Source organism: Anolis sagrei, chromosome 13 (assembly GCF_037176765.1).
Source record: "Anolis sagrei isolate rAnoSag1 chromosome 13, rAnoSag1.mat, whole genome shotgun sequence".
Lineage (NCBI taxonomy): Eukaryota > Metazoa > Chordata > Lepidosauria > Squamata > Dactyloidae > Anolis > Anolis sagrei.
This window is the reverse complement of record NC_090033.1, coordinates 7,297,502-7,321,768: the sequence shown is the minus strand read 5'-3', so window position 1 is coordinate 7,321,768 and position 24,267 is coordinate 7,297,502. Positions and strand designations below refer to the sequence as shown.

Here is a 24,267-nt window from a genome sequence, read left to right as displayed (position 1 = left end):
CCCCAAACCAAAAGGCAGTGGGAGAAGAAAGGTGAGCGTGCCTCGAAGGTGCACTTCGTCCCAAGGCTTGATGAGCTCCCTCTTAAAAAGAACACTTCCCATCCTGACATTTCACATCTCTGTCAAAGGGATCACAGACCCACTAAGCAACCACCAGCCACCCCCATGCTTTGTGGGCCTGGAGGCTGCAGTGGAGCCTTACCGTGACAAGGCATCGGCACATGTTGGCATAGGCCACGGAGAAGCTGGGCTCGTCGATGGCCTTCTCAAACACCAGGTCGATGACGCCCTTCAGCCGCTCCTCCGTGTCCACCGTCAGGTCCGTCACCTGCTTCATCAGCTGGTTGAACATCTGGGGCGTCAGCTTGTTGAGGATGCTGCGGACCTTCCGGAACAGCTCCTGAAGCAAAGAAAAGAGCGAGAGGAGGAATGAACGCCACAGAACAACAAGGAGTGCCTTCCAAGGTGAGTCCAGGCCACCGGGTGCCTCAGCAATGCCTCCAAACAACAACAAAAATATCAAAAGCAACAAATAGGAAGCTGCAAGAGGTAGTAGGTTGTCTGGTATCTCTCCCTGTTCTCCATAGCCATCCCTCCCCATGGGGTTACCTCCCAGGTGTGTGGGAATGCAAGGGGAATGATGGGAGTTATACTCGTGGCATTGATCCTTCCCCCGACGAGTGTCCCCTCCTCACCTTGGTCTTGATGTTCTCGGGGTCCTCGACTTGCGTCTCCCGCTTCAGGCTGGGCTTCCAGGCGTTCTCCGCCTTCTTCAGGTGGACGTCCTCCTTGACGCAGACCGTGATGATCTTCCTGGGCTCCCGCCTCTGGCCCGGCTGGGACCGCCGCGGCCCAACGTTCAGCAGCTGAAAGGGGAGGAAGGAAGGAAGACAGCGGATGTTGTAGTTCAGCCTTTGATTGTGCATAGTTCTGATATCACTGGGGATTCTGGGCCTGTTTTGAAGCCTGATGACAGCAGTGGGGACACCAGCAAGAGAATTATAGGTTGCTTACCTGTAACCGTAGTTCCCTGAGTGGTCACCTGTGAATTTGCACATATGGAGTTAAGACTTTAAGCAGCTCTTTATGAAAGGGCTTTGCTGCCGCCGACCGCCTCCAAACAAGTAACTCCCTTGGGGCTGCCAAACTTACCTTTCTCTCAGGGAGTCCAACATGGCGGTCCGATGAAGAAAAAGAACCCCAGTGGGCATGTAGTTCACATGGCCAAATATAGGCATAGTAGGCATGCAGTCTAAGGGAGGCATGGAAGAAGGTGCAGGGGGACCAACAAACACATACTGCCCCATAGAGGTCAGCTGCCAATAGCCCGGGTAAACCATCGGGCCAGGCCCATATGGCCCCCAGCGAGAGGAAGAGTGGGACTAAACGCAAGCACCCCCTCTTCCTTGAAGCTCCGGATGACGAGGAAGATGAAGAAGAAAAGGAGCAGGATCGATTCCTGCCCTTGATACCGACCGGTATCTACGCCATCTGGGGCTCCGGCTCAGCCGCGATGGAGACCGCATTGGGTTCTCTTGTTGCCGCGGCAGGCGGGTCCTGGGGTCAGGCTGCCTGGAATCGGGGCATCGGCCTCCAGGGTGGCACTCCCGGTAGGGTTCAGGGGCAGCAAGTGTGCGCCAACCTCGGGACGAGGGAGAGCTCCAGCCTGTGGGAATGCACCCTCCCCGACATGCAGGGCCGCGCCACTACCAGAAAGGAAAGGGACAACGCCCTTGGAGGGAGGAACGCCTCTGCCAGTCCCTGTCGGAGCGCCGCTTGCCTCCAGAGAGTTAGCTGCCTCTTTGAAGTGGGGGAGTGTTGCCCGCAAGATGGTCCTCTTGGCCTCCGCCGGCCTTGGCGAGCTCGCCCAATGCTGGCGGGGTGAGCTGCGCCGACCCTGCTGCGCGCTGGCGAGGCGTATTGGCGCTATCCAGTTCCAGTTCAGGTGCCAGCAGAGGGAGCAAGTTCTCTCCCTGCTGACAAGCAGAGGTGAGTCGCAGGGAAAGAAAGCAGAGCCGGCGAGTTTCCCGCCCTTTTCGCAGGGCTGTGAGGCTGAGAAAGGATTTGGTGGCCATCTTGGTGGCCCTTGTCCTAGCTTTTTTAGTTTTTTTCTTCATCGGACCGCCATGTTGGATTCCCTGAGAGAATGGTAAGTTTGGCAGCTCCAAGGAAGTTACCTGTTTGGAGGTGGTCAGCAGCAGCAAAGCCCTTTCACAAAGAGATGCTTTATGAGTCTTAACTCCATATGTGCAATACACAGTTGACCAATACAGGGAACCAAGAAATTTTAAGCCCAAGGCAGAAAGGCAGTTCCCTAGATATATAAGGTCAGAGGCAGAAATGAGCTCAGGGGAGGGAGATGCAAAGGAGGAAGATGTAACTCCAGGTGGATGGGCTAATGAGCAGCAGTTAGATAGGAGATAGATGTTCCGTCAACATAGAGTTTCTCATGAGGCAGTTCGAAGGTCTTGTCGCTTATTAGCTGAAAAGTCCTTATCAGCTGTCTATATATATGTCAAGTTCCATCTTGTCTCCTGCATATGTCATAGGATTAGGGAATCCAGTCCCGGGAAAGGGAAAATGGCATCTTGGAGAAGCGGGGCAAGAGTGAAGAGAGACGGGACCAGGGGACCGTTCCACCTTGTCTCCTGCATATGTCATCAGCTGAGGACGCCTCCCCCCAGCAGCAACTGCCGCTCTGGGGCAGAGTGAAGAGAGACGGGACCAGGGGACAGTTCCACCTTGTCTCCTGTGCTATGTTAATAATATAATATAATAAAATATAATATAACAATATAATAAAATATAATATATTATATATACATATATTTATAATATTATAATGTAATGCAATATACTAATAATAAATTATAATTATATATTTGTATTACATGCAATATTACTAATAATATTACAATATAATGGTATAATACAATATAGTAATATTTAATACTGATAGTGTACTACGCTAATAATATAGTAGTGGGGTCCTCAAACTGTTTAAAAAGAGGGCCAGGTCACAGTCCCTCAAACTGTTGAAGGGCCAGATTATATTTGAAAAAATCATGAATGAATTCCTATGCATACTGCACATATCTGATTTGTAGTGCATTCCATGTACTCTGAGGATTATTCCTGTTTTTTGAACATTGATTTTTACACTATTTACCCTTGGATTGGATTGTGTGTTAAGGACAGAGGCGATTCCCAGCCTTGGAGTGCAATGGCGGTGCCCTCAAACATGTCAAGGACTGGGAGCAGGAGAGGCCTTCTCGGGGAGGAGGGGAGGGGGCTGGGGCGGGAGGACTCACCCCGATCTGGAGGTTCCTCAGCTGTGGGTGAGGGGAGACCAGCAACGGGCAGGTTGGGGGGCTGCAGCGAGCAAGCGAAGGCAAGCCAGGCGGAGGCTGTACTTTGCTGGCCTGCAGGGAGGAGAAAAACACATAGAACATTTCCTACAGGTAAAGGATCTGCTCCAGAAATGGAAACCAGAGGCACCCGTATGTTCTTACCTCAGCACTCCCCCCTCCCTCCATCTGGCACTCCCAAGATGCACTGGGGCCCACCATACCCACCAGGGGATGTTGCTGAGAGGGGTAACCCAACATGTTATTGTTATTGTAGGCATCAAATTGTGCCATTTGTAAACCGGGCTGAGAAAGGCGGTATATAAATATGGTTAACTAGCCGTCCCCAGGCACGTGTTGCTGTGGCCCACATGGGGGTTCTGTGTGGGAGGTTTGGCCCAATTCTATCGTTGGTGGGGTTCAAAATAATCTGTGATTGTAGGTGAACTATAAATCCCAGCAACTACAACTCCCAAATGACAAAATCATTTTTTTATAGTGAAGGACATACATTGGCCTGAGAAGTGTCTTGTGTCCAAATTTGACGGCAATTCCCCCAGTGGTTTTTGAGTTCTGTTAATCCCACAAACGAACATTACATTTTTATTTATATAGATAATAATAATAATAAATAATGTCTGCCTGAGAGATGACCGATTCATCTCTCAGTACGATGTGCCTTTGGGATCTCAAGCACTCTGGATCCTTTTGTGATTTTTTAAGATGGGACTCTGCCTCTTTGCCGGAGTCCCATCTTCTAAATTCTTTACAGCCACATCACACGGCACTTCACGCTCTGATGCTTGACTTTTGCATCCTGTTTGTTTTTGGATGCTCTGCTGTATATTTTGGGGTAGTTTTCCCTAACATGGAGGACCCCATTTAGGAGGAAGTCACACTCACGGCTGCCGCTCGCCCGCCAGGGAGCTGCCTTCCGAAATCGGCAAAGGCCGGGGTGAAGTCCGGGCCCCTCGCCAGGATCCGAGGGTCCAACGTGCGGAGAGGCAGCTTGGGCTGATTGATCTGCATGGATGGCGGCAGAGAAAGGCAACGCTAAGGCTGGCCCTGGTGGTCCAATCCCCTAAATCCCCTCTGCCCGTGGTTTCCCCGTCCCTCCTCACCTTGTCCAGGACCACATCGCTGATGGGGGGCAGCCCTTCCGGCTTCTGGACGCAGGCCGGCATGAACTGGAAGTCCAGCAGGAACTCCCGCCCGTACTGCTTCTTCCCCTCGGGGTTGAGAGGCTTCCACTGCTCTGTAAGAACGGAAGGTGGGCTCTTTCTCAGGCCTCAGCTGGACATACGACCCATGTCTCCAGCCTAGGCCCCTTACGTTGGACTTTACCTGTCTTGCTCTGCCCGGCGGGGGCCTCGCCAGGCCCTTCCGTGCTGGCCAAACACGCCTCGCCCCTCTCGCCCTCGGAAACGCTCTCGGCTCCGTTCCGGATGGGCTCCGCTTCCTGCTCGCCGTTCTCCTCCACGGCCTTCGCTACTTTAAGGTCGGAGGCAGAGTCTCTTCTGGGGCTCAGCGCCTCGGGTTCAGATTCAAGTATTCTCTCTCCCGGAAGCTCCTCCTCGGCTTTAGGCTGGAAGGCAAGCCGGGCCCGGGTCAACCTCTCCTTGGCTGCAGAGAAGGCCAAACCCACCGGCCGCCTCCCTGCCTCTTGTACGTCCTCCTCACCTCAGGCTCGGCCTCCCTCTCCTCCTCCTCGGCGGCCTGGCCTAGATCTTTTGGTTTCTGCCACATCTTTGGTGCAGGGACAGCGGTCTGGGCTGCAAAATTTAGGTATTTATTTATTTATTTGGAAGTTTTCTATACCGGCCTTCTCACCTCAACGAGGGACTCAGGTTGGTTTACAACATATATGCAAATACAATAATATATAAGTACAAAAGCAAGTTCAGGCTGGCCGCTTGCCAAACCAAGGCCTCTCCGCATCTACTTGGTGGGGGACCAACCCCCCAACATTCCATATTGAACCCGTTGCCCATTGGTTTATGGGGTCTCCCTTTGGGGCACACTGAACACTCGGTTGTTTACCTGTAATTGTGTTTCTCCGAGTGGTCACCTGTGAAATTTGTACATCCCCGCCCATCTTCCACGCTGTTGTCATGCTTCGGCCCTTTCAGCCGCTACTCAAGGTGAAGGAACTGGGGCAGTAGCCCCTCCCACTGGCTATATATTCTATGGGGAGAGTGGGCGGGGCTATCAGTGGAGACACACGTGCATTTTCACAGGGACCACGATGGAGAAAAGCACCACCTCACAATGGCTGCCTTGAGACGCCATAGGAAAGGGGGTTCTGCCAAGGGAGGAAAAGTAGGGACTCTTTCCCCCTCAACGTTTGAACAAGGCAACACGGCGAGTCACAGAATGGCCAAAGGGGACTTCCGATGTTGTGGCAAACCCACCAGCACCGAGGGCAACGGATCTCAGTGCTCCAATCTGACAGATTGGAAGTTGCAGTGGGGTACACGTTCGCCATAGATGACAGGGGCAGGAGGGGAAAGAGGTGCATTGATATCGATAATGAATAGCTGTGTATGTGCGTATGCGCTGCCGACTCACCTGCGTCTGGGCACTTCTCTGCATCCAGGCCCGGGGGCTCCTCCTCCTCCTTTTCCTCCTCTGGCCGGCCGTCCACCTCCGCGGCCTCTTTTGTTTCCGGAGGGCTCTCCTGGGGCCCTATGCTACAGGTAGTTCTTGGGGGGCCCTCCTCTCCCCCTAGAGGCCCCTCGGCAGGGAATGGGAGGGGGGGCGAGGGGGGTGGACTGGCCGCAGAAGGGGAAGGAAGGCTGGGAGGAGGGGGTGACGGAGCAGCGGCAGGAGCCAATGGGAGGCCGCCTTCAACTTCAGAGGGCTCTGGCCCTTCCGACTCCACAGCCAGGGCCACGGCTTCCTCCTCTTGCTGGTCCGTGTCTGCGATCCCTTCGCTAACTCCATTGAGTTCTTTAACTGGATTAATACTAGCAGTCACTGGGAGGTCACAGGGGGCGATGGGAGGGGGCTCCCTGCATATATCCTCAGAGGCCTCGTCCACCGTTGGGGGGCAAGTGGGCACCGCCTCCGGGCAAGAAGGGGCAACGGGAAGCGGGGAGACCTCCTCTTTCATTGGCGCAGAGTCCAGTTCGTGTCCATCCTGGCCCCCCGCCTCCTCTTCCTCCTCCTCCTCCTCTGTAGCAAGAGCTGTCGACTCAAGTGGCGCAGGGGCCAGCACGGGCGAGGCTGGGCAAGGAAGCTCAGGAGGAATTTCCTCCACGGAGGTGGCAGCAGCAGCAGCAGGGAGGGCCTCCTCGGGCTCCGCTGGGTCCTTCCTCTCTCCGCTTGGCTCCGGCGTGAGGGCAGGGGAAGGAGGCTTTAATACTGGCTCTGCTTTAGGCTTCTCTTCTGAGGAAAAGAAAAAGGACTCGCATTAGAAGGAGCGCTCCAAAGACACAACAGACTCTCACAAATATTCAAAATTAACTCGGTGTATTTAATTACAAAAATGTGTGTCAAGCACTGAAAGGGTTAAATGGGTGCTGCTGTTCTATATAAACATGTGTGCCTGTAGCTTAGTAACCATCAGTTTGAGGTTAACCTCAGTGGGAGAAAGGTCTCAGTGTGTGAGGAGGCCTCACGGTGTGAGGGAGGCCTTAGTCTGTGAGAGAAGGCCTCACAGCATGAGGTAAGCCTTAGTCTGTGAGAAGACCTCACAGTGTGAGTTAGGCCTCAGTCTGTGAGAGAAGATGTAACTGCATGAGGTTGACCTTAGTTTGTGAGAAGGCCTCACAATGTGAGGTATGCCTTAGTCTGTGAAGTATTTTTAATTACAAAAATGTGAGTCAAGCACTGAAAGGGTTAAATGGGTGCTGCTGTTCTATATAAACATGTGTGCCTGTAGCTTAGTAACCATCAGTCTGAGGTAAACCTCAGTGGGAGAAAGGTCTCAGTGTGTGAGGAGGCCGCACAGTGTGAGGAGGCCTTAGTCTGTGAGAAGGCCTGACAGCGTGAGGTAGGCCTTAGTCTGTGAGAGAAGGCCTCACAGCGTGAGATAGGCCTTAGTGTGTGAGAAGACCTCACAGTGTGAGTTAAGCCTCAGTCTGTGAGAGAAGACGTAACCGCATGAGGTAGGCCTTAGTCTGTGAGGGCAGCATCACAGTGTGAGAAGACCTGGTGTGAGAAAGTTCAATACTACGAAGAAAAGCCTTCTTTGGAAGAGAGGACATTGGTCTGTATGTTTTTGTTCTTTTTTTTTTTTAATCACTTTGGGCTACTGGGCCTGGGCCACACTACTGCTGATAAGTTACTCTGCTGTACATTCATGGGAAGGGTCTTTTGTCGGTAAGCCCACTTGACCCACACAGACCTCCCCCCTCCTTTGTCCCTCTGAACCTCTTCCCACAGAGATGGCAGGATGGGTTGAGAGGCAACACTGGGAAGGACCCACCTGGCTTCAAGTCACTAGTTGCAGAAACGGGGCTGCTGCTGCCGCTGGGGGCTGCAGGGGGCACGTTCTCCACAGCCCCATAGGCCGTGGCAGGGCTGTGTTCAGGGACCTGGCTGGGAAGCTGCTGCTGCTGGGATTGGAAGGACAAAAAAGGGCGATGATGAGTGTGCAAACGCAAAAGCTGGCCACATGGAAGACAAGGGAAGAAGGGTCGGAGGCAGAGTCGGGTTGGAAAAGGAGGAGAAAAAAAAGACCAAAAAGCACATGGGGACGAAGGGAGGAGAAAAGCCATTACTATTAAGAATGAGGATGGTAGGCACCCACCCACCAAACCACTTCCCAGGAGGAGGCTGGGAAAAATCCATTCTGGTGCTACCTGGGGTGGTGTGGGGGTGGAGGAGGGCCGGACAGTGGGGGGCGTGGGGTTCCTGCTCCCGCCACCGGACATGATCTCCTCCGTGATGTCTCGGCCCCCTTGGTTGGGGTCTCGGATGCGGATCTGGAGAGGAACAAGCAAAGCTCATGGACCCCACGCGACTGAGAGGAGCCACATGTTCTACACTGCGCCAGTGAGGCCTCCCTCCACTGGAAGGTGGTTATGATTGGCTGGCCCCTTCCCAGCTTCTGCAACTCCATCTCCTTCCTTTCCTTTTGCTCCCTTCTCCCCCTTTCTCTTCTTGCTTCTCCCCCTCTTACCGTTTTCTTTTCCCGCTTGGCCGGAGGAAGCGGCTGCTGCTGCTGCTGCGGCGTAGGCACTATGATGGGGGCCGACTGGTACACCGGCTGACTGGGGTAGAAAGGGGCTCCTGCCATGGGAGAGGAGGGAAGAAAGTGTGGGTCCCGAACGGCCACTTCTGACAGGTATGTCAGAAGTATTAAAAAATTAACTAGGTATTTTGAATTACAAAAATATGAGTCAAGAATGGAAAGGGTGAAATGGATGCAATGACTCAGCAAAAGCCGTAGTTCTATATAAGCAGGTGTGCCTGTAGCTTAGTAGAAGTCAGTCTGAGGTAAACCTCAGTGGGAGAAAGGCCTATCTGTGAGAAAGTCTCATAGTGTGAGGTAGGCCTTAGTCTGTGAGAGAAGGCCTCACAGTGTGAAGTAGGTCTTAGTCTTTAAGTGAAGGCCTCACAGTGTGAGGCAGGCCTTAGTCTGTGAGAGAAGGCCTCAGTGTGCGGCAGGCCTTACTCTGTGAGAGAAGGCCTCAGTGTGAGTAGGTCTTAGCTTGTGAGAGAAGGCCTCACAGTGTGAGGTAGGTGTTAGTCTGTGAGAAGGTCTCAGAGTATGAGAAGTCCTGGCGTGAGAAGCTTCGGTGAGAGTAGCCCCAGGCTGAATGAAGGCCTCATGTTTAAAGCTGTGTGTAAAGCTACTGTGTGAAGCTCCTGTGCAACTTCGCTGCAAGAGAAAGCTCTGTGAGAGCGAAGCCCAGCATGGAAGCAAAGAAGGAAGCATAAACAACTTTGTGTTGTGTAAACCTTGTTGTTGTAAACAGTGCAACCATATTATTTTGCTATAAAGAAAAGCCTCCCGAGGAAGAGATAACGTTGGTCTGTGTGTTTTTGTTCTTTCTATCACTTTAAGCCATTGGTGCTGGGTCACGCTGCTGCTGATAAGTTACTTTGCTGTACATTTATGGGGAGGGTCCTTTGTTAATAAGCCCATTTTCCCACAAGGGTTATGGGCCCAGTATAGCCCAGTCGAGACCATATTGAGGCTGAAGAAAGATGGCGATGGCATTTCAAGGAAGTGAACTTTTGAAAGGTTGAATGCCAGCAATTATGCCACATGGTTATTTAATTTTTTTTAATGTTAAAAGAGACAATTTGTGGCAAGTAGCGGAGAATCCCCCAGACAAAGAACATGCTATTTCCCATTGTGGTCAACTGTGAATCACACATATGGTCATTCCTGCGCAGAACAGCTTTCGGAACCGTCTAGAGAGTTATTAAACATTTTGGCGGTAGCCCCGCTTACTTCCCCAGTGAGTATAAGTAGCCAGTGGGAGGGGCTACAGCCTCCAGTTCTCTTTATCCGTCGCTGAAGCAGTAGCGAGACCCTTCACTTAGACTAGCTTCCTGAAACTATGGTTACAGGTAAGAAACCTATATTTAAAGACAGGCATTAAGCGGATGGATCACAAGATAGCCCTCCTCGTGCTCCACTCAAGGGGAAACCCCTCCTCACCGTAAGCGTTGGGGAACTCTCCAGGTCCCGGTCCTGGGTAAAAAGGGCCCGGGCCCGGCGGCTGAACAGGATACTGCTGCGGGGGGCCAACGTACGGGGGGCCGCTGTGGCGATACTGCGGAAAAAGGGCCCAAGAGGCTCAGGAGGCAGAAATCATGGAAGTGCCCCTGCTTGGGAGCAAGGAAGGGAGATGGGAGGAGGAGAAGGAGCCCAAGGCCCACCTTACCTGTGGGATGCAGTACTGAGGGCCCTGGGGCATGGGGTAGGGCATGGGAAGGTGGTTGACCATCATGATGTGCTGGTTCGCCTGGTAGACGGCGGCCGGGGTCTGCGCTCCGGGGCGGATGGAGGGGCTGCTGTTTGGGAGCGTCGCTCGGGGGGCCTGGATCTGGGGCCTCTGGAAAAACTGTGGGGAGGAAGGAAGGAAGGAAGCGAGGAGCAGGAGCCCCGTCTTTTAAACCATCCCTTTCCTCACGGGGCCAAACAAAGCTGAGGGGACCCCCTCCTGAAGCAAAGCTTTCCTGTTCGTTCCCCACAAGCAACAAGGAGCCAGAGTCCTTATTCTCAAAGGCTTCTACGAAAGGGTTGCATTCACCATCCGCTGCGCTTACCTTCCCTCTGAACTCCGAGCAATCCCACCTTTCCTCCTACTTTGGCTTCCAACTATTTCTACCCCCAGCCCAAGGCCTTCCTTCACCCTCAGATCTGGGGCGGGCGCTGAAAGGGCCTTCCAGGCCCCATGGTCAAGAGACAGCCAGGCCATGCACAACCAGTAGTGATAAAGTTACCTGGATGGGTCTGAATCCTCCCTTCAACAACGAAGCAAGAAAGCAGCAGGAAATAGAAAGAAAGCCGATGGAAGAGCTGGCAGGTCAACAACAGGGAAGGAAGGGGTCGAGGAAGGGGAAGAGGAAGGGGGTCCGGCATGCAGCCCAGGCCCTGCGGCCTCTCTCTCCCTTGCCAGGAAGGGGTGCCTCCTGATTCCTTAGGACCTCCACGCGCTCTGCCTTTTCTGACATGTAGCACAACAATCGGACCAAAGTCCAGTGTTGCTGGGCCCAGGCCGTAATTTCAATGTTGTGTGTCTTAACAACACAAACCTTCCACAGCTATCTATAAATATTGAGCAACTGCATACTTGTTTGTTATCGTTACTCTGCGCTGCCCTGCCAGGCAATGGCACTAGGACCCAGGCGGGAACAGGCCCAGTTAAAGCATGAGGAGCAGATTATAGACAACGTAAAAGGCAGCTGTCATTTCGGAAAACAGGGCCAGGTGAGTAGCACCTTTTAGTCAGCATCATTTGCGACGCAAAGGGCAAGAGAGGACTAGAAGACTGTCTTCTAGGTTCAATGTGTTGTCAAAAGCTTTCATGGCCGGAATCACTGGGTTGCTGTAAGTTTTCCGGGCTGTATGGCCATGTTCCAGAAGCATTCTCACCTGACGTCAGGAGAGCATGCTTATGGAACAGCCCAGAAAACTCACAGCAACCCTTGTCAGAAATATTAAAAATGAACTAGGTATTTTTAATTACAAAAATGTGAGTCAAGTACTGAAAGAATTAGTAGGCCAAAGCCTGTTAAGAGTCAGCAGGCCATAGCTAGTGTTGCCCTGAGGAGAGTGAGTAGGCCGAAGTCCATTAGTCAGCGGGCCAAAGCTAGTGTTGTCCTGAGGAGTGTGAGGTAAACCTCTGTGTGAAGCCTTGTGTGAGAGAAGCCTTGTGTGAGAAAGCTCCAGTGCAAAAGAAGCCTCGTGTGAGAAAGCTCCAGTGTGAGAGAAGCCTCGTGTGAGAAAGATCCAATGTGAGAGAAGCCTCATGTGAGAAAGCTCCAGTGAGAAGCCTCGTGAGAGAAAGCTCCAGTGTGAGAGAAGCCTCGTGTGAGAAAGCTCCAGTGAGAGAAGCCTCGTGTGAGAAAGCTCCAGTGAGAGAAGCCTCGTGTGAGAAAGCTCCAGTGTGAGAGAAGCCTCGTGTGAGAAAGCTCCAGTGAGAGAAGCCTCGTGTGAGAAAGCTCCAGTGAGAGAAGCCTCGTGTGAGAAAGCTCCAGTGAGAGAGAAGCCTCGTGTGAGAAAGCTCCAATGTGAGAGAAGCCTTGTGTGAGAAAGCCCCAATGTGAGAGAAGCCTCGTGTGAGAAAGCTCCAGTGAGAGAAGCCTCGTGTGAGAAAGCTCCAGTGTGAGAGAAGCCTCGTGTGAGAAAGCTCCAATGTGAGAGAAGCCTTGTGTGAGAAAGCCCCAATGTGAGAGAAGGCTCGTGTGAGAAAGCTCCAGTGTGAGAGAAGCGTCGTGTGAGAAAGCTCCAGTGTGAAGGCCGCTATGTGTAAAGCTACTATGTATTTCTTTATTTGTGTTATGGAAACCTTGTTGTAAATTGTGCAGCCATATTATTTTACTACAAAGAAAAGCCTCCTATGCAAGAGATAGTAACATTGGTCTGTGCGTTTTTCTTATTATTATCACTTTGGGCTACTGGTGCTGGGTCACACTGCTGTTAATAAGTTACTCTGCTGTTCACTAATGATGAGGGTGTTTTGCCGATAAGCCCACTCACTCAACCAGGGTTATGGGCCCAGTACAACCCTGTCATCTATGCTGCCTAATGATTCACAGCTAGAGAAAAGAGGGTGCTCACACTACCCTCCTCTTTAAGGCTAGCCTCAAACTTCTTCCAAACACTCCAGGCAACCAAGATTTCCAGGATATTTGCACTCAATGAGCAGTGCGTTGAAAGTGGATGAGACATTTCAGGTATTTCATTGTATCCCTGGAATAACATCAAGCCTCTGGGAGTTCAGGTAAAGTAGCTTCCTATGGTCAGGTCTTGAAAGCGTGGGAGGAAGGAGAGAAGCAGGCACCAAAAGCTCAAGGGAACACCAGTGCTTTCGTGTCTAACAGAAACGGTGGCAGCCTCAGGCTTGGGAGTGCCGTTGGTGGGGCATTAACCGGCGAAGAAGAGCACCAGTGATCCCAAGGAGCGAGATATGAGCTGCCTCATGGGCCTGAGAGTCTTCCTAGCAGAGATTATGGATGCGTGAAGCCCCCCTCCCCCACAAGTAATTAGCAGAGGAGGCAGGAGGAGGAGGGGGGGTACCGTACCTGGTGATGGGCAGGTCGAGGCCCCGCAGCAAACTGATGAGGAGAAGCGGGAGGAACAAAAACACAAAAAGGAAAGGCACAGAGAGTCAGAAAACACCACCACAACAGAAGGCCAAAAACACATCACACTGTATGCAAAATAAATCCACAAAGGGATGATGATGATAATCATAGTAATAGCAATAATAGAAAGAAAGAAATGGAAAAACCAAGGATGCTACACAGTCAAAGCTTTGCTGCAGGACAGGGACAGACAGGGACCCAAAGGTCTGGCAGGGGGACTTCAGTGGCCCTTCCGTGTCCAGGAAGCCGCCAAAAACACCCGGGAAAGGCCTAAAACCCTTCAATCTGTGGCACATGCATGGGCTGTATCTGTACTGATGGACTGGCCTGCTCCTTATCCTCTCTCCGGTGTCTGTGAGGGTCCATGTTTAGGAGAAATGTGCTCACAAAATGGAAGAAGCAAACAGGAATAGCCAAGGAACAAGGAAGAGCCACCAATCCTTTGCGATCCTTTCCAACCCTTATCAACACTCATACCCATCTCCCTCAGCAGCACCAAAGTTTGCTGGGAAGCACTTCCGTAAGCTCCCTCCACCTCCAGCTTCATCTCGGAAGAGATGGCAAACTCCCATTCATTCACCTGGGAAGAGCAAGCTGGGGGCGGCCTGTAGCACAGCGAATTAATCGTCAGGAGCAATAGATCACTGCCCACCGGAAGGTGGCAAGTTCGAATCCTGAGTCAGATTGACTAGTAATGGCCGGTCTGTAGCACAGCTGGTTAATCGCCAGGAACAATAGATCACTGCCCACTAGAAGGTGGCAAGTTCGAAGCCTGAGTCGGATTGACCAGTGAGGGCCGGGCTGTAGTACAAATGGTTAATCGCCAGCAGCAAAAGATCACTGCCTACCAGAAAGTGGCAAGTTCGAAGCCTGAGTCTGAGTGACCAGGAAGGGCCGGGCTGTAGCACAACTGGTTAATCGCCAGCAACAATAGATTACTGCCTACTGGAAGGTGGCAAATTTGAAGCCTGAGTTGGATTGACCAGTAAGGGATGGGCTGTAGCACAGCTGGTTAATCACCAGCAGCAATAGATCAATACCGTCCCGGAAGGTGGCAAGTTCGAAGCCTGAGTTGGACTGACTCAATAAGGGCCGGGCTGTAGCACACCTGGTTAATCACCAGCAGCAATACCGTCCCAGAAGGTGGCAAGTTTGAAGCCTGACTGTCAAGACTAGCTTACTGTCCACCTAAGCAGTTCGAGAACAGCTGAGCTGTGAGTAAAGAATTTAGGCCCTTCTTAAAGCGGGGAGGTATTTTACGACACCATAAAAATGCCGGCAATCAAAGAAAAAGGAGGAAACAACACCTCCCTGTGGCTGAAATCAATCATAACCTCCAGGCGCAAAAAAATTGCTGAAATACCTCTTTCTGTCTGTCTTGTATGTCTAGGAACGGCACTGAATATTTGCCGTGTATGTGTGCGCTGTGATTCACCCTGAGTGTGAGAAAGGAGGACTATAAACACTGTAAATTAATCAACAATAAATAAGGGATGGCTTCCTTTCCAATCCTTCCAAAGGGGTGGGGAACGAGCGACCCTCCTTATGCACCCAAGCGTCTTCCTTATGGGAAGAAACCATCCTATCTCTAAGCTGTCATCCCATGAAGAATGAGGTTCAGAGCCGATTCAGCAGCAAAGGAGAGGCCCACAAGCCAAAGGATCTGTAAAGCCTGGGTCTTGAAGGGAAGGAACATGGTGGTGCTCCTCACGTGGCAACTGGCGTCTCCCAGATGGACGGAGAGCACCTCTCTCCCTCCCGCCAGCCCCTTCCTTCCCATATCAGAGCGCAAAACAAAGGCTTGGCATGTAGTAGGAAGGTGTCATCAGTTGGAGACCCCTCCCTCAGTGCCAACCTCCGCTCTGAGCCAGAGTGAAGACAGGGGATGCCAAGGGACGGTTCCATCTTGTCTCCGGCATATGTCATCAGTTGGAGACCCCTCCCTCAGTGCCAACTGCCGCTCTGAGCCAGAGTGAAGACAGGGGAGGCCAAGGGACAGTTCCATCTTGTCTCCGGCAAATGTCATCAGTTGGAGACCCCTTCCTCAGCGCCAACCTCTGCTCTGAGCCAGAGTGAAGACAGGGGAGGCCAAGGGACAGTTCCATCTTGTCTCCTGCATATGTCATCAGTTGGAGACCCCTCCCTCAGTGCCAACCTCCGCTCTGAGCCAGAGTGAAGACAGGGGAGGCCAAGGGACAGTTCCATCTTGTCTCCTGCATATGTCATCAGTTGGAGACCCCTCCCTCAGTGCCAACCTCCGCTCTGAGCCAGAGTGAAGACAGGGGAGGCCAGGGGACAGTTCCACCTTGTCTCCTGTGCTATGCTAATATATATTGTATATACATATAATATGTATAACATTATAATGTAATACAGTATAATACTAATACCAATATGATATTATAATTATATATTTTATATTAAATGTTATATACATTTTATATTAAATGTAATATTACTAATAATATTACAATATAATTGTATAGTACAATATATCTTGTAAGCCGCTCTGAGTCCCCTTCAGGGTGAGAACGGCGGCGTATAAATGTTGCAAATAAATAAATGAGCCACACCAAGCTCCAGCTAAGCAAGAAGAAGGGCTCCTCCTGCGGCTGCTGCTCTTCTCTTACCGGGGAGCGTGCCTGGGGCTGCGTGCTCATGGTCTGCGGGGGTTGTGGGTAGACCAGCGCGGTCGGCGCGGCATTCTGTCCAGAAGGGTAAGGGGCCTGCCGGAAAAGAGAGAGGCACGGCGGTTAGCACAGCAGCAAACAGCGGGACACCGGGCTCCTCCCACCCGCTCCCCCAACTCAGCTCAATGAGGGTACTAGAAGAAGGAATGCCTGAGAAGCAAGGACAGGATGGAACTGCCCCCCTTTCAGCTATCCTGGGCCAGAAGGAGCATTGCAAACTCCAAAAATCAGTGACTTGTACCTTTGCCCAGCACACACCCTCTGCCCTTCTCCCCGGCGCGGTCTCTCGGTCACAACAACACAACAACTTCTTCCTCCGCAACTCAAGAGGCCGACTGGAACCATTTGCCCTTGGACACCTCTCTGGAGCACAGAGCAACAAATGCTGGCTGGCAATACCAACTTGAAGGGCAGCCTCGTGGCTTTGCGAAAGCTTCTCCTGGTCCACTCAGACAGCAACCAAACACCTCCTTCTCCCCAAAAACATCATCCCAAACGGCATCAAGGGAGGACAAGAGAAGCCCATGAGGCCAGGGAACTTGGGAAACCGTGGCTGAGAAGAATCAGAGCAAAGTATCTCTTCCACCCAGTGAGGCATGCCTTTGGCAGCCTGTGGCATCCCTGGCATGCAGGGCAGAAGCTCAAGGAAGGACTCCTGCCGTTCGGAAATCTCCCCTCCCCAAGGAGGATCTGCACCTGTGTTTCCAAACCCGTATAAACCCAATAAACAGGCCGAGGAGGGGGGGGGGGTCACGCAGGGCAGGGTGTGCTGAGTCACGCCTCCCAAACAAACACAGCACGGAAAGCTCTGCTTTGGCACCGGTGCCAGCGCTGCGCTGTGTGCCAAGGAACCACCTTGAAAAACACGCCTGGGAAACGGCACGGGACGGCCTCAGGTTGACCGGTTCCCAAATGCCTCAGCCCAATCACAGGGAAGGACATTCACAAATGCACCTCAACGTTGACAACAACACATGTGGGGGGAAGCGAGACTGCCACTAATCTCAAATCACAATCTCAAATCACAAGAGCAACCCAAATGTGTTTCTCAACTTTCCTAATGAATCCAATTCCTCCTGTGGTGACGACACCCAACCATCGAAGTATTTTCCTTCACTGGAATAAATTTAGTACAAATACCTGATACATCCCAATTTGAATACTGGTGGGGTTGGGGGGGGGGGTTGGTTTTCTCATTTGGGAGTTGTAGTTGCTGGGATTTATAGTTCATCTACAATCAAGGAGCATTCTGAACACCACCAACAATGGAATGGAAACAAACTGGGCACACAAAACTCCAGTGACCAACAGAAAATACTGGAAGGGTTTGGTGGGTCTTGACCTTGAGTTTGGAGTTGTAGTTTGCCTACATCCAGAGAGCCTTGTGGACTCAACCAATGATGGAACTGGACCAAACTTGGCATAAATACTCAATACGCACTTGGCATGGATACTCAATAAGGCCAAATGTGGCATTTGGGGAAAATACACCTTGACATTTGGGAGTTGTAGTTGCTGGTATTTATAGTTCACCTATACTCAGAGAGCATTCTTAACTCCACCAATGATTGGAGGGGAGCCTCTCTCCAGCCTCGCATGCTCTCCTTCGCTCACAGATGTGCACCACGCTGCCATGCACTGAGCACACCTGCTCTCCCCTCCCCACTTGGGAGTCTCAGAAACAACCCTCCCCTTGGCTGAGAGGCCGGCCAATCACAGCAGGAGGAGGGCTTTTGGTGAGAGGATTCGCCCTCTGTTTCCAATAAGGAAGAGAAGGACAGGCTGAGAGATCTTCAGCTCTCTGGTGCGAGACTCCCTCCTGCCTCGCATGCTCTCCCCTCCCTGCTTGGAGTCTCACAAACAGCCCTCACCTTGGCTGAGAGGCTGGCCAATTACAGCAGGTGGAGGGCTTTTGGTGGGAGGATTCACCCTCTGTTTCCAATAAGTAAGAGAAGGACAGGCGGAGAGATCTTCAACTCTCTGGTGCGAGCCTCCTTCCTGCCTCGCATGTTCTCCCTCGCTCGCACATGCACCAAGCATGCCTGCTCTCCCCTCCCCTCTTGGAGTCTCACAAACAGCCCTCCCCTTGGCTGAGAGGCTGGCCAATCACAGCAGGTGGAGGGCTTTTGGTGAGAGGATTTGCCCTGTTTCCAAAAAGGAAAAGAAAGATAGGCAGCTTTTTCTGCCAAAGGGCTTCCCAAGACCATTAGAAATACGTGTTTTCTGATGGTCTTTGGTGACCCCTCTGAAGTCCCGCTCAGAGTCCATACCCCCAGGTTGAGAAATAATGCTCTAAAGACAACACACCACACCGGAAACCTTGCTCCACAGACTCTGCTCCTCTGAGCAGCCACAAAGACTGACAAGGCTGCTGTTTTTCAAGGACAAAGCAACCACCCAGCGTCACCGCCAGAGCCGAAGGTGCCTTCTCTGCCAAACACAGCACCTCGAGGCACTCTGCACGCAGCCCTTGGGAGCCCACCCTCCCGTCGGGGCCTTCTCCCTTGCGGGCGCCGGACTCTTTTCCTTCGTCCCTTTGAGCGGGGCACGGCTCCACCTCCGTCCTCTTGCGACTCACCATCCCACATCCCAGAATCCTTTGCACCAGTTCCCTTGGATCTTCAAAAAGACTGCTGGCTCTTGGGTGGGGCGGGAAGCTTCTGTCCCTCCTCCCTCCTGGCTGCTGGAGCGAGAGAAGAGTGAGAGAGAGCGACAGAGTAAGAGAGGAAGGCGGAAAGGAAGGAAAGAAGGAAAGGAGAGAGAGAGAGAGACAGAGAGTGACGGAAAGAGAGACGGGGGGACGCTCAAAGCGGGCGCTTCCTATCCTCCTTTGGCAAAGCTGGAAAAGGTAGAGGAGGGCAAGGGAAGGCTGTGGCTCGCTTGAGCATTCGAGGCAGGCGAAGGAGGACCCTTCTTGTGGGGGACACGCAGCCTGCCTCCTGGAACTTAAGAGGGCCGAATGGGCATTCCTGCGGGATCTTCGTAACTTAACAACTTGGGGGTGCCACTCAAGTGGTGACCCTTGCAAAAGTTAGAAAGAGGACCAGGGAAACAGAAAGGAAGCATTCACAAGCACAACCGGCTGCCGTGGCAGTTCCTACACTAACCATGTATGCGACCACCCTGACAGTGCATACAAGCATGGCTGGGGTTGAAGCATGCTATGTCTCCTTCCATGTAATCCCATCAAGCCCACCAGAGAAGGTGTGGCAGCTCAAGCAACTCTGACGCAGAGCCGGAGGTGGAAAAAGGCTCCTGACTGCCTCCTTGTGCCCTTCCTTCCCAGTTCCTTTCATGATCACGACCCAAAGTGCAGCCCAACATCCTCCTGCTTCAGGCTCTTGAAAAAAAAAAAAAACAATGGAAGGTGGGCTTGAAATGCAGCTTTGGGGCCTGGACAATCGGCCACTCTCTTCTCATGGGATCAAAACCACTCTTGCCAGTCTCCCTGGAAGGCTGTACCTCCTTTGCTGTACAGGAGAGTCCTGCTTATCCGACCTTCCCTTATCCGATCTTCCGCCTTATCCGACCTTCCCCTTTTCCTCCAGCATTTCCCCTTCAATGAAAGGAATGCATTTCCTCAACACTCTCTCCATTCCCAATAAGTGAAAAGGGAAAGATGGGGAGGGAGGAAAGGGGGAAAAGAGGCAGGATGGGAAGTGGAAGCGCCCTCCCTCCTTCCCTCGGTGGTTTCCACACTCCTCTTCCGCATCATCCGGGCACTTCCTGCTGGGGCACTCTAGCCCCAAAGCCTTGCCTTGCCTTCTCTCTTTGAGTCTCTGTTGATAGTACTCTAGGCGTACTCTAGTCGTACTCTGTTGATAGTACTCTAGGCGTCTAATGATGCGTCGGATGGGTATCAGTAGGAGACTCCCCATTATCCGACATTTTCATTTTTCCCGACGTTCTGCCAGCCCATTTATGTCGGATAAGTGAGACTCTACTGTAGACTGAATGGATGGAAAGATAGATGATGAATGGGCAGACTGAATGGATAGATGGATGGAGAGATACAATGGGTTGGTAGATGGATAGATAGATCGATAAATAGATTGAATGGATGGATAGGTGGATAGATAATGGATGGATGGATTGAATAGATAGATAGAATGGGTTGGTGGGTGCATGGATAGATGGATGGATGAATAGACTGAATGATGGATGAATGGATAGATAGAATGGATTGGTGGATGGATAGATAGATAGATAGATAGATAGATAGAATGGATGGATACATAAGATATATAATGGATGAATGGATAGATAGAATGGGTTGGTGGGTGCAAGGATAGACAGATCGATAGATAGATTGAACAGATGGATAGGTATGTAGATAATGGATGGATGGATAGATAGAATAGATAGATAGAATAGGTTGGTGGATGGATAGATGGATGGGTGGATGGATGGATGGATTGAATGGGTGGATGGATGGATTGAATGTATGGATAGGTAGATGATGGATGGATAGAATGGGTTGATGGATGGATGGATAGATAAATTGAATGTATGGATAGGTAGTGGATGGATGGATGGATGGATGGATGGATGGATGGACGGACGGATAGATTGAATGTATGGATAGATAGATGATGGATAGAATGAGTTGGTGGATGGATGGATAGGATAGATTGAATGTATGGATAGGTAGATGATGGATGAATGGATGGATTGAATGGATAGATGGATGGATGGATAGATAGATTGAATGGGTTGGTGGATGGATTGGATGGATAGGTAGATAATGGATGGATGGATAAATAGAATGGGTTGGTGGATGGATGGATAATGCAGTAGAGTCTCGCTTATCTGCCGTTCTGCTGGCCCGTTTCTGTCGGATAAGCGAGACTCTACTGTATTTCCAAGGGAAGCGATTCAACCCTTCCTTCTGCAAGGCAAGTCCCCCGCTCCCTTCCCACTCTCACTCACTTCCCAACTTCATTTCTTCTCTCAGTGGAAGGGTGGGGACCCATGCTTTAATCACACCATACAGTCCTCAGCTGTGGAAAATGCCTTACTGATTCCTACATGCACACAGTATGCTTGTTAAACCCGCGTGTGCTCTCTTGGCGCAAAGGCCTTATTCCTTACCTGCGTGAGGCCGGGAGAAGAGGCATGCCCGGGTGGCGTTGCGGCAAGGGAGGGGTGCCCTTTGCTTATCTCATGTGCGGAGTAAGGGGAGGGGGCGGGAGGGCCGGGCTGGCGGGCAACTTGGGCCACCTGCAAGGAAGGAGAGCGTTAGCCAAACCAAGGAGGAGAGTTCATGCAGAGCTCCACAACAAAGCCAAACAAAGGGATTTATAGGGACCAAAATGGGCAGAATGAGCTGGAACACTCATTATTGAAACATGTGTTTTCTGGTGGTCTTTGGCGACCCCTCTGAAACCCCCCTTATGACCCCCCAGGTTGAGAAACACTGATTTAAATCCTCATATTTATCCAATATAGGTGCTCCCCCCAATTCCAGTCAGAACACAATGGAAATTAAATGCAGACTATAAGGCCTGATGCTCCAGTGGAGTCAAAGGAGTGCCTTGAATGTCATGTTCCACATCCTTAGAGGCTAAGCCTCTCCTTCGTTCTATGTTTTCTCTCCCCCTCCCCCCCCCCCCCCCCCAATAACCAGGCTTCCTTCCTCCTCCTCCCCAGATCTAGTCTGCAGCCAAGAAAGACAGAGTGCTGTGGGGAAGGGCTTCCAAAGGCCTGTTTTATTACTGAACGCCACATCCGTTGCCAGGAAAAACAGGCATTCCCCTGCTAGGACCGAGCCGTTGGCTGAATCCGCAGATCTGCAGTTCTGGAAAAGCCAAACTGGGCCAACTCTGACCGGTGCCCAGTCTTTTGTTATCTTCCAAAATGGATGCCTGCTAAACGCAAACACTGTGCATCTTATTAAACTCTGACCTCCCACCCTCCCTCTGGAAAGAGTCCCGGGTTAAGGTGTTTTCTCTGCCTGATACAGAAACCAATTCTCACATCCCACCTGGAGGGAGGGCCAAAGTTGGGCCATGCCTGCTCTAACGAAGGGGTCATCGTAAGGCAAGAGGTGACTTGAAGACACACTGCCATATGGTATGGTTTAGGATTATATGGTTAGTGAATAGAATATAATAACTTCGTACAACGAAATTGAATGCTTTCCCCAGCACACATCACTAAAACAACACTCCCAGCACTACCACCACACAGCCCCCAAATGCCACATCAAGCCACGGAGTTCAAAGCTCAGAGCTTTCTTGAGGCTGCAGGACTTGTAAAGTGCTTCCAAAGAATGAAGAAAGAAGGCAACCCATGATTCTTTGTACAGAAGTGGTGACCTCTTTGGAGCGCCTTTCTACCTGCCACTGTGCAGTTACCACAACACACACAAATGCAGTAGGGCAGGGCACGCTCTGTAGAAGGGCCAGGTGACTTGCGGCCTGGACTTGACCTGTCCTGCATGGCAGAATGGGGTTGGACTAGATGGCCCATGTGTCTCTTCCAACTCTATTATTCTATCAGTCTATGTCACATCCATCTGAGGTGAAAAACAAATCCCAGAAGAGGCAGATTTTGTGTGTGTGTGTGTTTGGAGCAACTTGAAAAAGTGCAAGTTGCTTCTGGTGTGAGAGGATTGGCTGTCTGCAAGGATGCTGCACAGGAGATGCTCAGATGTTTGATGTCTTACCATCTTTGTGGGAGGGCTTCTCTCATGTTCCCGCATGGGGAGCTGGAGCTCTCTCTGCTAGCCTTTTGATAGGCAAAACAAAAGCCTGACAGAACAGCAGGAGTTTGAGAGAGGCAGATGAGGCCTGAGAAACGATGGAGGTGGACCACCGCATCCAAAGATGTCTCCTCGATGGGCCCTAAGAGGATGCCTGCTTTTCAGATCATATCTTCACATTTCTGTTTTTTCCCCAGAGGCAGAGAATAGCAATGTGTAATATGGGCCATGTTGATCTGCAAAAGGCAAGCGTCGTTTTCATGGGGGAGACAACCTTCAGCTTCGTTAAGCACTCTCCAGCTTCTTGTTGTGGCAAATGATCAAAAGCCCCCAAACCTGTTCAGGTAGAAGTGGCAAAGACACCCTCAAATCCCCGCGTGCCCCCCAAGTCCCAAAAAATGACAATGAAGTTGGCTGCTCTCGGAGCCATGATTCCCTTTGAAGAGAGGCATCCGCAGCCAGTGTGCTCCAGGCAGCCCGTCTCTCTTTGATCAGAAATTATCCACTCTTTGCAGGGACAAAGCGATGCCTGATAGATGGTTTCGCACACCACCGGATCCTTTTGCACAGGAGGCCAGGTTCTAGGCAGGAAGCCGGAGGTCATGCCCTGTCCTGGCTCAAATTACTTCCGTCTCCTAGCAATGAGGAGAGTGCATGTGACTCTGTGCAAGCAGAAGGCACGGGGCCTTTCACAAAAGGCTTCCTGCAGTAATGCTGGTGTTTGCACATTTGCCTGAGGAAGCAAAGAGTCAAAGAAAAGGGCAGGGCAATATTTTATGGCTGATAGGCTTCAATACCACAACAATGATTTAAACAGACGTAGCAGGGCAAAAGTTTGTGGATGGTGTGACATTGAAGTGGTTGTTTCTTCTTCCTTAGAGGTCTATCCCTCTTCCAAAGACTTATTTTACGGGTTGCTGTGTGTATGGCCATGTTCCAGGACATGCATATGCGTGTCGAGGGAGAGCGTGTGAGGCTGGAGAGAGGCTGTATCCTGTTGTTTCACTCACATCTACGGCAGGCATCCTCAGATGAATTATTTAATGGGTTGCTGTGTGTATAGCCATGTTCTAGGAGCGTGTGCAGGGCGAGGGAGAGCATGTGAGACTGGAGAGAGGCTCTCTCCTGACGTTTCGCCCACTTCTATGGTAGGCATCCTCAGATGAATTATTTTATGGGTTGCTGTGTGTATGGCCATGTTCCAGGAACATGTGCAGGGCGAGGGAGAGCGTGTGAGGCTGGAGAGAGGCTCTCTCCTGAAGTTTTGCCCACATCTACAGCAGGCAACCTCAGATGACTTGTTTTATGATTGTGGTGTGTATGGCCATGTTCCAGGAGCATATGCGTGTTGAGGGAGAGCGTGTGAGGCTGAGGAGAGGCCGACTCTTGACATTTCGCCCACATCTACGGTAGGCATCCTCAAATGAATTATTTTATGGGTTGCTGTGTGTATGGCCATGTTCCAGGAGCATGTGCGGGCGAGGGAGAGCGTGTGAGGCTGGAGAGAGGCTCTCTCCTGACTTTTCACCCACATCTACAGCAGGCAACCTCAGATGACTTGTTTTATGATTGTGGTGTGTATGGCCATGTTCCAGGAGCATATGCGTGTTGAGGGAGAGCGTGTGAGGCTGAGGAGAGGCCGACTCTTGACATTTCGCCCATATCTACGGTAGGCATCCTCAAATGAATTATTTTATGGGTTGCTGTGTGTATGGCCATGTTCCAGGAGCATGTGCGGGCGAGGGAGAGCGTGTGA

At 51.5% G+C, this 24,267-nt stretch overlaps 1 protein-coding gene across 9 annotated transcripts in view; it reads right to left on the bottom strand.

The window, feature by feature from the left end:
* EIF4G3 (eukaryotic translation initiation factor 4 gamma 3) overlaps positions 1 to 24,267 on the bottom strand; it is a 56,293-nt gene that overhangs the window by 13,745 nt on the left and 18,281 nt on the right. For 2 of the 9 annotated variants that reach the window (XM_060758877.2, XM_060758869.2), the window contains exons 3-20: positions 20,900 to 21,028; positions 18,387 to 18,491; positions 15,749 to 15,844; positions 13,056 to 13,088; positions 10,752 to 10,772; positions 10,190 to 10,369; positions 9,964 to 10,078; positions 8,473 to 8,582; positions 8,153 to 8,275; positions 7,777 to 7,957; positions 5,916 to 6,734; positions 5,028 to 5,119; positions 4,692 to 4,932; positions 4,469 to 4,602; positions 4,251 to 4,370; positions 3,312 to 3,422; positions 696 to 866; positions 203 to 400 (exon numbers count right to left, since the gene is read on the bottom strand). In XM_060758877.2, coding sequence (XP_060614860.2) covers positions 203 to 400; positions 696 to 866; positions 3,312 to 3,422; positions 4,251 to 4,370; positions 4,469 to 4,602; positions 4,692 to 4,932; positions 5,028 to 5,119; positions 5,916 to 6,734; positions 7,777 to 7,957; positions 8,153 to 8,275; positions 8,473 to 8,582; positions 9,964 to 10,078; positions 10,190 to 10,369; positions 10,752 to 10,772; positions 13,056 to 13,088; positions 15,749 to 15,844; positions 18,387 to 18,491; positions 20,900 to 21,028 — 2,979 coding nt within the window. The remainder of the gene's footprint in view (positions 1 to 202; positions 401 to 695; positions 867 to 3,311; positions 3,423 to 4,250; positions 4,371 to 4,468; positions 4,603 to 4,691; positions 4,933 to 5,027; positions 5,120 to 5,915; positions 6,735 to 7,776; positions 7,958 to 8,152; positions 8,276 to 8,472; positions 8,583 to 9,963; positions 10,079 to 10,189; positions 10,370 to 10,751; positions 10,773 to 13,055; positions 13,089 to 15,748; positions 15,845 to 18,386; positions 18,492 to 20,899; positions 21,029 to 24,267) is intronic. The other 7 variants (XM_067472695.1, XM_067472696.1, XM_067472693.1 and 4 more) reach the window with 7 other exon arrangements.